The sequence below is a fragment of the Kogia breviceps genome, chromosome 3, assembly GCF_026419965.1.
Source record: "Kogia breviceps isolate mKogBre1 chromosome 3, mKogBre1 haplotype 1, whole genome shotgun sequence".
NCBI classification, from domain to species: domain Eukaryota; kingdom Metazoa; phylum Chordata; class Mammalia; order Artiodactyla; family Physeteridae; genus Kogia; species Kogia breviceps.
Genome location: NC_081312.1, coordinates 79,189,406 through 79,203,670, shown reverse-complemented (window position 1 = coordinate 79,203,670; position 14,265 = coordinate 79,189,406). Strand labels below are relative to the sequence as shown.

General features: G+C 36.2%; 1 protein-coding gene across 3 annotated transcripts in view; it reads left to right on the top strand.

Annotated features, from left to right (window-relative positions):
- Positions 1–14,265, top strand: part of AQR (aquarius intron-binding spliceosomal factor) — a 107,943-nt gene that overhangs the window by 4,191 nt on the left and 89,487 nt on the right. For all 3 annotated transcript variants that reach the window (XR_010839639.1, XM_059056463.2, XM_059056462.2), the window contains exons 3-6: positions 674–714; positions 7,804–7,839; positions 11,455–11,575; positions 13,585–13,725. Coding sequence is in view for 2 of the 3 variants with exons in the window: in XM_059056463.2 (XP_058912446.1) it covers positions 674–714; positions 7,804–7,839; positions 11,455–11,575; positions 13,585–13,725 (339 nt within the window). In the remaining variant the exon portion in view is untranslated. The remainder of the gene's footprint in view (positions 1–673; positions 715–7,803; positions 7,840–11,454; positions 11,576–13,584; positions 13,726–14,265) is intronic.

Genomic DNA, 14,265 nt, shown 5'->3' with positions numbered 1-14,265 from the left:
TATAGCAACCCCATGGGGTACTTCTTCTTATTAGATCCTTTTCGTATACTGGGAAACTGAGCCTTAGAGCAGTCATGCATTTGCAAAGGTTGTAGTCTCCAGCAGTAAAGGTGGATGGTTTGAACCAGGCTTCCAACCCCAGAACCTGAGTTCTTATGTATTATACCATCCTACCCACCCTAACCCAAGTAAGTGGAAATTCTGAGGTTTTATCATATGTGCTTGGAAAACAGGATGTAATGATTAGCATTTGCTTCTGTTATGTCTTTGCACTTTCAGTTTACTTTCTGGATTTTGAAAGCAGTTTGTTAAAACTCTTAGGTGGAGCCTGATAACATTTATATACTTTGTTAAGTTTTAAAAAAATATCCTGATCTTGTGAATTTTTATTTTCCCTAGAAATGAAATAAATACATCATTTTAATAATTATTTCTAGAATTTTTTTTTAGATATATTTTATTTATTTTTTTCTACTACTTTGCTTTCTGTTATTTTACATTTTGAAGGATATAATGGCATTATAAAAAATCTCAAGTATTATTTCAATAGCAGTGATATTTGATAGCTTTCCTAAACTACCTTGTTTTGTGTAATCTCAGTAATTGAAAACTCTCAATTTAGAGTCTGAAAAAAAGTTATTTGAGATATTAAACATTTTTATATTTTTAACAGGTGATTGAAGATATATATGAGAAAGAAATTGTCAAATCAAGGTAGGAATGAGTTTAATTTTCATACATAGGAAGTAGATGGGACTAACTTGGATCTCATCTGAACTTCTAAACTAAATGTAATCATAAACTTGGAACTTTCCTTCCTTTTTTTGATTAGGTCATCAAGGAGATGGTGACTAGAAAAACTATATCTAGCTGCTGAAGAGGCATACGATATTTTTTTGCCTTTTAATTTTTGGCTCAGATTAGAGGGATTAAGTTCTTTAGGGTTTGTTTTGTTTTTGAAGGAATGTGAGGAAGAGTAAATATGGAGATTTTAAAATTTCAGTTCAACTAATACTAGTTTTCTTATTTTCTGATAAATCTTTTTGAAAGATTATTTAAAAATTGGAAAAGTAAAATATACATGATAATAATTAAATACAAAATAATAAAATATGCATTTTGTACATAATGTACAAACTATATATATAATAAAAAATAAAAATTATTTTGAACAGTACACAGAAAGAGTAAGTTTCAGTACATCTTCTTCCCTGTCCCTTAACCCTCAGTTTCTTTATTTATGTATACATCTGTTCCAATTCCCTACCCCTTTGATTTTTTTTTTTAAACAGCAAAGAGTTTATACTCTACATACCATTCTGCATCATGACTTCTTTTTTAAACAATGTTTCTTGGGCATATTTCCATATCTGCACCTGTAGATATATATGCCCAATGAGTATTTTAAAAGGTAACTAACCGTTTTAATATGAAATAGAAACATTTGTGTTATGAATGTCATAGACCTTATAAAATCTCAGATTTTATTTTTTTCATGTGTTTGAGTTTTAGGAGGTAAATTTTACTAAATATTTTAATGGCAGTATCAAAATAAGAGGCCAGTCTTTTTTTTTTTTTAATTTTATTTATTTATATTTGGCTGCGTTGGGCCTTCGTTGCTGCGTGCAGGCTTTGTCCAGTTGCTGCAAACGGGGGCTACTCTCCGTTGCAGTGCTCAGGCTTCTCTTTGTGGTGGCTTCTCTTGTTGTGGAGCACCGGCTCTGGGCGCGCAGGCTTCAGAAGTTGTGGCGTGTGGGCTCAGTAGTTGTGGCTTGCAGGCTCAGTAGTTGTGGCGCACAGGCTTAGTTGCTCTGCGGCATGTGGGATCTTCCCAGATCATTGCTCAGAGCTGTGTCCCCTGCATTGGCAGGTGGATTCTCGACCACTGGACCACCAGGGAAGTCCCTGTGCAAACTATTTTAAGAAACAAGTTTTTGGGAAAAATGAAGACAAGAAGAATCTAAGAATGCAAACAACATAAGTAAAAGCACTTAAAAATAAAAGACTATTTTACTGACATTGATGATTAATGTCAGCATGTGGGATCTTCCCAGACCAGGGCTTGAACCCATGCTCCTGCATTGGCAGGCAGATTCTTAACCGCTGCACCACCAGGGAAGTCCTCTAGTTATTTTGTTTTAGCAATCGATTCTTGAGCCTGTAGAAGTAGGTAGGGCCAAAGACCATGTTAAGGTTTGTTTGTTTTAAATTTGAAGAGCAATAGGAAACCAGTGAAGCATGTTGGTGGTATTTTTAAATTTTGGAGGGAGCAAGAGGCAGGAAATTAGTTAGGTGAATATTATTGTAGTCAGATTAAAGATAATGATGGCATGGCCTAGCATGGAAAGTTGAGATAGAGAGGAGTTACCAATCTGAGAGAAATAGAAGTGGCTGGTGCTTGGATGTGGTGAATGCAGGAAGGGAGGAATCAAGGATGACTCCAAAATTTTTGGCAAAGGTTGTCAGGTGATTAGGTGCCATTACTGACTTTTGCTGTTGTTGGTGGTGGTGAGTTTGGGTGTAGATCACTAGTCACTTTTGGAAATGTTGAATTCTAGCCACTAAAGAGCTATAGAGAGAGATGTAGAATAAGCAGTTGGGTATTTAGGTGTAGAGTTCTGAAGAGAGGACTGGGTTGAGCCTACTTTGTATCGACCACCATTTCAATGCTAAGGGTGCATCAGTGAACGTGGCAGATGAAGCCTCTACTCATGAAGCTGTGTTCTAATTCTTATCTAGACAGACAAAATATATACATATATATATACATATACAGTATCAGCAGGTAGTAAGTGCTATGAATTAAAGTGGGATTAGGGTATAGTGACAGAACTGCTATTTTAGATTGATGATCAGGCAAAGATCCCTCTTAAAGTGAAGTAAGTCAGAAAGAGAAAAACAAATATCATACATTAACACATATATGTGGAATCTAGAAAAATGGTGCAGATGAACCTATTTGCAAAGCAGAAATAGAGACAAACATGTAGAGAACAAACATACGGACACCAAGGGGAGAAAGCAGGGGTGGGATGAATTGGGAGATTGGGATTGACATATATACACTACTGTTTATAAAATAGATAGCTAATGAGTACAGAATGTGTAGTACAAGGAGCTCTACTCAGTGCTCTGTGGTGACCTAAATGGGAAGGAAATCCAAAAAGAAGGGGATATATGTATATGTATAGCTGACTCACTTTGCTGTACAGCAGAAACTAACACAACATTGTAAAGCAACTATACTCCAATAAAAGAAGAAAAAGATACCACATTTGAGCAGATATGTAACATATGACTTGTTGGTGTGAGTGTGGGTATGGAGGAAATTTCCTGAGGAAAGTTAACTGAAGATGAGTGGGTAGATAAATTCTAGGACCCTTTTTTAAATTATATATTAAGGATATACCAATCTGGAATTTACCTTGAACCTTCAGAACTAGTTCTCTGCCTCTTTGTAGAACAGGGTTTCACTCCAATGGATTGCTTAGGGTTTTGGGGGTATTTTATTTAAACCTTTGCTACTAATATTGCTTCCTTGAATATAATTTTTATATAATTAACAACTAAAAGCTGCTGGTGATTTTTAAGTTACATAGACTTGGCTAAGTCATTTTTAATTGCTGAAAGCAGTAACAGTCATTGGCGGGGCTCCCTGAGTCTTATCACGGCACTCTTAACAGCCGTATTCTCATCTTGTACACATTTAAACACTTGAATAAAAGTGAACTGATTGCATTTTGCCCCCAAATCTCTAAGTTCAAAAAGTTAAATACTGCACCTGTGTAGCACAAAAACTGTAGTGTATATTTTAAAATTTAAGTGACCATTTTTTTTTTTAGACTAGTGCCTTGTGGAAGCTGTTTTGCAGAGTTGTATGCTCGTAGCTTCTTCATTATTGGGGAATGGCTTAATGTAAGATTTATTAACTTATTTGTAGGCTATCAAAATAGGCAGTTAATAGCCATAAGACACTCTTAATATGATACATTAAGGTTCTTATAATATACATTTTTTTGTACATCATCCCTATTTCCCTAGGAGGCATCTGGGAATTAAATCAATCAATTCTTATATTCTTATGGTATAAACGATCACTTGTAGAATCTCAAAATTAGATAGCTCTTAAAATACCATATTGTTCAATCCCCATTGTAGTGTGTGGTATATTACACAAAAGATTCATATTTGCTATCCTTACCATTATCAGATTTGGTGAATTTGTCTTAATGTATTTTATCTGTTTGATTTTTTTTTTTTTTTTTTTGTGATACGCGGGCCTCTCACTGTTGTGGCCTCTCCCATTGCGGAGCACAGGCTCCGGACGCACAGGCTCAGCGGCCATGGCTCACGGGCCCAGCCGCTCCGCGGCATGTGGGATCTTCCCAGACCGGGGCACGAACCCGTATCCCCTGCATCGGCAGGCGGATTCTCAACCACTGCGCCACCAGGGAAGCCCTATCTGTTTGATTTTAAAATATTAAAAGTAACAGTAGAGCTTCCCTGGTGACGCAGTGGTTGAGAGTCTGCCTGCCGATGCAGGGGACACGGGTTCGTGCCCCGGTCCGGGAAGATCCCACATGCCGCACAGCGGCTGGGCCCGTGAGCCATGGCTGCTGAGCGTGCGTGTCCAGAGCCTGTGCTCCATAACGGGAGAGGCCACAACAGTGAGAGGCCCGCGTACCGCAAAAAAAAAAAGTAACAGTAATTGTCATTTCTGGAATGCTTACTATGTGCCAGATTCTGATCTCAGCACATTGTATATAGCAGCATATTTATCCTCACAACAATTCTGTGATAGTTACTGTTATCCTCATTTTATGGATGATGAAACTGAGGTATAGAGAGATTAAGTAACTAGCCCAAGATATTTTACCATAGATACAGACAGCGCCAGGTTGTTAAATCCTGTTCTCTGGTTCTTATCCAATACTCTGTTCTTAAATAGGACAGGGTCCATTTGCCCTTTAGGACTCTCTTAACCCACACACTTTGGTATGATTATTAATCCTGTTAATCCATCCAAGTGGTTTTTATACTGAAAGAAAAAAAAGGGATGACTTTTAGAGCAATTTACTTTTGCCAGTTTTTATATTTCTTTTTATTAAAAATGTTTAAACCTCTTTACTATGAAATTAACAGGACGCACATAAAATGTACAGAAACATTTAGCCTTCTGAATTTTTACCACCACTGAGGTAAAAAAAAACCAACCTTTTAGCATCCCACAAACCCTTTTGTGCCCTTTGCTTTACCATTTAAATATGTAAGTATGCAAATGTGAACACTATAACTTAGTTTTGCTTGGTTTTAAACTTTAAATAAATGGAATCACATGGTATGTACTCTTTTATGGCTGGCTTCCTTTGTTCACAATTACTATTTGATTTTTTAATCATCTATTTAACAATAAATCTGGAGTAGGTAGTTCAGAAGTTCATAATGTGAGGGTCTTTGTCAGCCTTTTAACAGACTTTCTGGCTTTCCCTATGTGGTTGCAAAGGGGCTGCCACAGCTCCAGACCTCGTGTTTTCACACAACCATATCCCAAGAGACATAGCAGAGGGCAATTATAGCAGCAAAAAAACCCCCCTTTGCCTACCCCTCCCCACTCTTTTTTTTTTGGCAATCAAATTTAATCATCCAGTTAACAATACAATTAATAGACCCAATGTATTGTACATAAATTATCCAGCTTTGCGAGGATTTCATGAAATGCATGTTAAACCCTTGACCAGAGTCAGGCTTTACAAAGCATGCTCTCAGTAAATATTGGTAACTTAATAAAATAACTGTCCCCAAATCCTTTATTTATATTTCTCATTATTTCTTATAACTTTTCATCCTTATTTTAAAAGATTTTCTGGCATAATATCTAGTCTCTAGACCCATTTTTATATCTTATATGTATACCTTTAGTTAAGTTCTTTATCTGTCTCAGAAAGTTTACTGGCAAAAGTGTAAAACCCCCAATTTAATGAATACCACCAACATTGCTGTAAGAGAAATTGAGTCCTTTTGCATTATCTTGACCCATCAAAACTGATTTTTCACTTGTCCAGTCATCCATAGGAAAAAAAAATTGACCACTTCACCTCTTTTGTACATGAGGAAACTGGGTCCCAGGGTGTTTAAAGATGTTGCCAAGGTAATGCTAAATCATGACTAGAATACTGATCTATCTCGTGAGCCAAGATTTTCTTTCTTTCATCAATGAGGTCCTGTATGTGGCTGAAGAAATTAAGGGTGCAGGTATTTGCATAGCAGGCCCTGAATTCTGTTGTCCAACACACATATAAAGTGAAATGCCTGCAGCTGGAGATCTAGAGTGAACCACACAAGCTCTTGTATCCTCTCAGTGGCTTGCCTGGCTGTAGAAGCCAGTGCGTTGGCAGTGTTCTGTCTTTGTGCTATTGCACAGTTAAATCCTTCATTTCATTCTCACTAAAGTTCTCTGATATTGCTTGCTCAGTGAAACTATTTAAGAGATCAGAAATCAGTGGAATAGGATTTTGACAGGATAATGGTCTCTTGGGGTATTATAAATTTATAATGCATACTCATTTAATTTTCAAAGCTGGAGGCTAATACACAGTGGCATGGTTCCGGTCTGGCTACTTTATTTTCAGTATACAAAATGATAAAACTAAATTAGTGGACGTTTGAACCTACCTTTGGAAGGATACCCTGTAACTACTGCATCATTTATCCATATAAAACAAAATACTCTGATTTTTTTTTTGGCGGTACGTGGGCCTCTCACTTCTGCGGCCTCCCCCGTTGCAGAGCACAGGCTCCGGACGCGCAGACTCAGCAGCCATGGCTCACGGGCCCAGCTGCTCCGCGGCATGTGGGATCCTCCCAGACCGGGGCACGAACCCGTGTCCCCTGCATCGGCAGGCGGACTCTCAACCACTGCACCACCAGGGGAGCCCTGATTTTTTAAGTATATAAAGAGATATCTGATATTCCCTCCACAATTGTCTAATATTTTAAACTTAATGTCAAGGCCACAGAAGCCTGATTCCCATGTTTGTGATATAGATACATGTGTCCCTTGTGCTTATAGGAGGGCATGACTTTAGCAGAATGTTTTCATTTGATTATTAAATGGAAGAATGTTAGTCCATGCTTAAGAAATTGAGACAGGCTAGCTTTGGGCAGTTGTGATCTAATATTATGAATATTGATGAGCACTTGTGGTGTTTTTTTTAAAATAAATTTATTTATTTATTTTTGGCTGTGTTGGTTGGGTCTTCGTTTCTGTGCGTGGGCTTTCTCCAGTTGCAGCGAGCGGGGGCCACTCTTCATCGCGGTGCGCAGGCCTCTCACAGGCTCCAGATGTGCAGGCTCCGTAGTTGTGACACACGGGCCCAGCTGCTCCGCGGCATGTGGGATCTTCCCAGACCAGGGCTCAAACCCATGTCTCTTGCATTGGCAGGCAGATTCTCAATCACTGCACCACCAGGGAAGCCCCAGCACTTGTGTTTTGATTAAAATTACTTGGCTTATTAATCTATGTGTTGTATCCTCGTATGTCATGGTGCTGATTGTGTTTGTTATATGGGTTGGATATAAATAGTTGTTCTTAGACAGTTTTTAAAAATAAAATAAAGTATCTGAAACAAAATACAAACAAAAAAGAAAAAGAAAATTTGCTTTTTTCAATTCATAAATAAATATAATTATTCTGATATGTGAGTCAATATTAAAACAAAATTCCAAAATATATCTGCATTAGTAACTCAGAAATGTTTATTTTCTCTATTTAAATATTTTTACTATTTATTTTTATATTTTTAGGTTTGCCATCAGAAAGATAATGCTCTTGGAATTTAGGTGAGTTTAAAGGCTTTACTTTGATGAAGTTAAAGATGACAGTTTGACTTAACTTTTAGCTAAGTTTTCTGTACATTTCTGTGAGTGGATAAGAAAATAATTATAAATTTTAAAAGATTTATATTTTTGTGATTGGTTTATTTTGGAATACGTGTATGATAGCCTTTGTTTTCAAAGATGATGTTCCATTATTAGTGTAACTTGTATTTTGAGTTGTTTTTCACTAATTAAGATAGTGTGTGCTGAGCAATTTCTGAACTCTTCTTTGGTTCCTCTAGTGATAATGGGAGTAAATTGGAATGCATTCTGTAGCCATTTTTTCCTTCCAGGCTAACTTGTTATTACTAAGCCAGCACTGTTCTGACCTAAGCCACTGATAAATATTTCAGACAGAAGAGAATATATAATTTTTAGGTTACAATTTAGATTATATTACAACCAGGTGTGGCCAGTAGGCTGGAAGTAAAAGCCAAGGTTGCTGTTGATGATAGTAGTATCTGCCATTTATTGAACCTTGTGCTAGGCACATTGTTAAACATTTTACATACAGAGCACTCACAGAAACCCTGCAAAGTCAGTATTATACTCTCCACTTAGTGAAGGAAGAAACTGAGGTCAGAGCAGTTATTTGTTAAAGATAATGCATTTAAGTAATTGGCAGAGCTGGGATGCCAATGTCTGATGCCAAAGCTCATGGTTTTTCCACTTCTCCACACTTCTTGAGGTCTGGTCTGCATCAGAAGTCAGTCTCTATTAACAACTGTTTCTCCCTACATACACTGTTATTATCCTCACAAAAAATGTCATGATGTAGGTGTTCTTATTAGAGAGAAATTGAAGTTTATAGCTATGAGTTAACTTGTAAGTAGACTCCTACTATATTCTAAGAACTGTATTGTCACTGAATACTTGATCTCATTTAATCCTCATAATAATCCCAGTAAGAGCTTCCTTATTATATAGAGAGCACTGAGGCTAGAAATTGGGTCCGTCTGGCCTTTAGATTAATATGCCCTTTTCAAGCATATCATGCCATCTTTCAGAAGAAAAGTAAATAAAAATCAAGAGGATGCTGATATATGATTAGGATAAAACCAGAATTCTATTGTCCTGGCAAATATCAGATACCAAGAGAATTGCAGGAACTGAAGGAGAAAGCAGCAGAACATATTGAAGCACCAGTGACAGTGAAAGATTTTTAATAACTGAAAAAGAGGGTTGTTACCTTCCAGGAACTTTTATGTATAATAATTTATGGGTGAGAATGCCATTTTCTCTGTGCCAGCCTCCAGACATAATGAGTCTCAAGTTGTAGGAGAGATAATTGATGGTCTCTTGCTAGAGTGGAAAGTGAGATGGCATGGAGGAGGTGCCTGGATACAGGAGAGTGAACTGAATCTTTGATGAAATGCATCAGAGGGACATGTTATTATATAGATTACATTTGCTGCAATTGCCAAAATAGAATCGAGGAATTATTGAACAGCCCTTAAGTTTGGGTTGAAGAGATGTAGTTTGGAGTGAGGTGTGTATCATCTGTATATCATGGAGATAACTGCATCATCTTGGGCAAACCATTGACTCTAATATTCTCAGATTCATCATCTGAAAAATGTAAAGAATAAGTTCGGAGTTTGCTGTATAGTCAGATAATACCCAAGACATTACTGTTAAAAACTGTGGCAGGCCAGTGATATCTGTGGGGCATCTAGCAGGAACAAATATAAAGATACTCTGAAAGGATATGTATTCCAACTATACTGCAAAAAAAATCCTATAGCTAAAACCCTGGTAAAGATGAGTTCAAACTCCCAATTACAAAGCACATTAAAGCAAGATTTAGTTGAAACAATAAAAAATAGAATTAGATATCCCCCAGAAAATCCCAGGTAATTATATAATTGATACACACTGTCAAATGATGTTTAAAGTTATTTTGGGCATAAAAGAACGAATAGAATATGTGAACAAGAAACAGGACACTAAAAATGGACAGTTTGGGGGAAAATGAAAATAAAAATCATTGAAATTAAACTCAATGGGCAAATTAAGTAGATTAGACACAGCTAAAGAGGGAATTAGTGAATGGGGATTTAGATCTGAGGAAATTAACAAATAATAGCAAAGAGAAATAGGGGTGGAAAGTATACAAGGCAATTAAGAGATCTAGATGCTAGAATGAGAAGATCCATTAGGAGTTTCAGAAGACATTTAGAGAGAATGAGGGAGTGTCAATTTAGAAGAGATGATGGTTAAGAATTTTCTGCAGTTGAAACATGAGTCTTTTAGATTCAGGAAGTATATATAGCAAATTGTGAACAGAGCAACAGTGACAGAGTAAAGATCTTAAAATCTGCTGGAGAGAAAAAGATTACTCAGAGAGGAAGAAGAAAAAATTGATTGTAGACTTCTCAATTGTAATGATAGAGAAGATAGTAGTATGAGACTAGTACATAGAAAAAAAGTAGAACTATCAACCTAGAAAGAATTCTATCACCAGCTAAACTGCCATGAAATGAAGAGATTTCAGACAGATTCACACTAACAGACTTGGTAATGGAAGTTCTAAAGGGCATAATTCAGGAAAAAATTAAGGCTTGTAAGAGAGGAATGATATGAAGTTTCATGCATTTTATTTATGAAAGAGTAGTCTCTAACTTGGAGCCTTTTAGCCATTGTTTAGGATAAAATACTTTTTACCGGTTTCCTAGGCTCTTGCAGATTAAGCAAGAATGATGGCTAAAGATAGACCCATAGAAATACCAACGTGAGCAGACCTTTGACGCATAAGAGAAAGTAGAAAAATTATATGCTATAGCAGAATCTAAAATGCGTAACTGTGTGTGTGTGCATGTATGAGTACGTGCACTTGTAACCGATTGAAAAGTAATACGTGTGGAGTGATTTAAAGTGGGAAGAAAAAGTCCTTCTTTTTTGCATTAGTGCTTGAGAGTATTTTACAACCCCGTACAGTAATTGATGTTTATAATTACTCTGAATAAGAAACGGCTAAGCTTTGTTTTAGAAATCAGAAATACTTTGTTTAGGAATATTTTCACCAAAGTCTTAGAATAAGAATTTTGGCATCTTGAGGGGGAAATGCCAGTTACCTTGAAAACTGACTTTATGTTGAATACCTTGTAAATTAAGTAACAAATCCTCTTTTGATTGTTAAGTCTCTTAGTTTCCAGAAATCATTTGGTCCTGATGTGAGTTCATGTTAATTTCTCAGATACATTTATCTGTGAAACTGCCCATCATATCATTTCATTTTAGAGCTGATATTTGCCAGATATTTTTATTTTTTACTCCACGAAATGCCTTAGATAAGGGAATATCCAGTGCTCTAATGGTGATAATTATATATGTCAATAACCTTTGAGGTCTTCCTACTTTGAAAGTATAAGACTGTCATTCTTCAAAGCCACATTTGCTACATATGTTTGTAGTAGGTAGCACTGACCTACATTATAGGTAAATTTGTGAAGGATTCTCAAACTGTAAATATAGATTTTCAAAAAGTTATAAATAATTAAGCTTTTTCAGGGGAGTGATATATTACAAAGAAATGGTGGTAACTAATGCAATATTCTATGCCTTTTCATTCTTCTACAGCCAGTATCTTGAAAATTACCTCTGGATGAATTATTCTCCAGAAATGTCCAGCAAAGCCTATTTAATGTCAATCTGCTGTATGGTGAATGAGAAGTTCAGAGAAAATGTCCCTGCATGGGAGGTAACAGATTTAAATTACTTCATAGCTTTCTTACTATGGTCACTTAAGCCATTACACAGTAGCAAACTTTTTACCAATAATAAATAATGTTTTTAGAACAGAACTTTATCCAATAATAAATTAAATGTTGAGAAAAAGAATGGATGTATGAAAAATAATATAAGATTTCTTTCGGTTTCTACTTTCTTTGAACTAATTTACTGTGAATTGAAAATTATGAATGTGGAGTTATTTCTCTGCTTTGAACTTAAAACAGAGTGGCATGAGTTATAAAGACTTTTACATCAGATTAAGTAAAATTTATATTAAGTAGCACAAATAGATAATGCTCTAATAAGATGATATTTTTCAGTGCCTTGTTTCACAGCAGGGAGTATATATTTGTAGTTTTATGTGAATAAAGTAGTGTTTCCAAAGTCGAGACAGATATATTGTAATTTCAATTTTCTCTTTGTCTCTGATTTGGGATCTGTTTTCCCTTTTTGACATTTCTAATTGACTGACATTTTCTCTTTGTGCTACTGTAGTAGAGGCTTGATCAGCTAGTAGAGGTCCAAAATCTTGGATTTCTTTGGCCACCATGAAATGGTCAGCTCATCAAAAGAGTTTCTTCCCCTCCAGTCAAACTTTTTTAAATGAAGGAAAGGCATGGATACTTGTCATCTCTTTTGAGGGCATGGTCTCCAAAATGAAAAGGTGTTAACATTCTTTAAGATAAAACCATGGACACTTCACTCAAATATTCATTAAGTGACTGCCATCATATGGCAGATTAGTACCCAGAGTAAACTAAGGGCCTTGTGTCTTATTGAGACATCTTAGGGATTTCTTGAAGTTGCTTCGAACTACCATAGGAAGGGAGAGGGAAGCCAGAGAATGACTTGATCAGTTTGCATGTTATAAAGACCACTTTGGTGATTAGAGCTTGAAACAGAGAAAAGGTAATACAGATAAAGAGAAGAGGTTACACACAGATTTGGAAAGTAGAATTGATTGGACTTGATAATTGACGTAGCTTTAGTGGGGAGAGGTATTATTTCCAATAACTGTCCAGGCTTGGGCAACTGAATGTAAAAGATGAGAGTGCTATTTACCAAGATCGGTAGAAGAGGGTTGAGGAATACTTTGGAGGGTACAAAATTATTGAATTGAGTTTTGGACTTACTGAGTTTAAATTGCTTTTGGAATATCTAGGTGAAATTGTCTAGTAGACAAAGGAATCTAAGGATCTAGGAAAAACCTGGACTGAAAATGTGTATTTAGAATCATTAGCATATGGTAGTTGAAGTAATGGGAGGGGGAAAAGAAGAATGAGGCTAGAACCCTAGGAACACTGGTCTGTAAAGTGACAAAGGAGGAGGAGCCTTCAGCACATTGAAAAGGGGTTGAGTGTTGGTAAGAGTCCTTTGGACTTAACAGCTGTAACAACTTCAGGGAGTGCTGTGGGTGGAAAACTGTTGTAGAGAAGTGAAAACAACTAGTGTAGGCCACACATTTGGAGCACACACCTGTGAAAGAAGGGAGAGGTAACAGAAAGAAACTAGGTGGGGAGGTAGATCACAGAGAGGCTTGAATATATTTACATTATTTACCTTTTTTTTTTATGTTAAGAGTAAAGAGACGATATAAGGGAAAGGCTGTCTTTGAGATTAGAGTGGGAAGACTTTAGTTTTTGCTAAAGATGTTGTTTCTTTTCTTTAAATTAGAAGAGTTAAAACACTTTAGATCTTTAATAAGAAAACAAAGCCTAAGCTAATTACCAGCCTAATCTTTGAAGAAAAAATAAAGGAATTGAAGCCATTATTTTATTAGCTGAAAGTTTCTGCAGCTCTCACATAGTCCTGCCAGAAACCTATATTTGACTTGCTACCGTTAATAAGAAAGCAAATAATCTTTTTGTGATTATTAGGTATTGTTAATGGACTACTAAAAAGTCCACCAGTGTTGGCTTAAAGGAGAAAAAGAGGTGAGCAAGCCATTTTAAAATGAATTTTTATTTTTCTTTTCAGACTTTTAAGAAGAAGCCAGATGACTTCCCATTCTTTTTCAAGTGTATCTTGAAAGCGGCATTAGCTGAAACTGATGGTGAATTTTCACTCCATGAACAGACAGTCTTATTGCTTTTTCTTGATCATTGCTTCAATAGTTTGGTAATTTTACTTTATCTTTTGGGGAAATGTTCAAGTTTTCTTGTTCTTTTCAGTTGAATGTAGGTGAGATTACCTCTGTAGCCAACTCTTCATAGTAGTGGGGAATGAGGATAATGCTAACAGCTTGTTTTCAGCCCCTTCTCAGTAAAATCTTTTTATAAGCTCTGTTTGCTTTTTAATAGATTTGGGCTTGATCCCTCCTTTTTTCTATCTAGCCTCTAAGTAAAATGATAATAAGAACTGAAATCCTCCAAACGTAGAGCAGCAAAGAGTCTAATATGAACATTGAGTAATGAGATCTGTGTGTGTAAGCTATACACAAAAACATGGTTTCATTACTTCTCAGTCATACTTCATGCATAAGCTGGCAGGTTAGCAGGAGAGTTATGTTTTGAGTTGACTGTTTAGGGGTGTTTATGGTTGATCTTTGAAAGTCTCTTGGGGTATGTATGATACTTTTCATTCTTCATAGGATTATCTTCTAAAAAATAAATATTTACCGTAATTACTATTTCATTCGTGCTTCTCTACTGTGGTTAT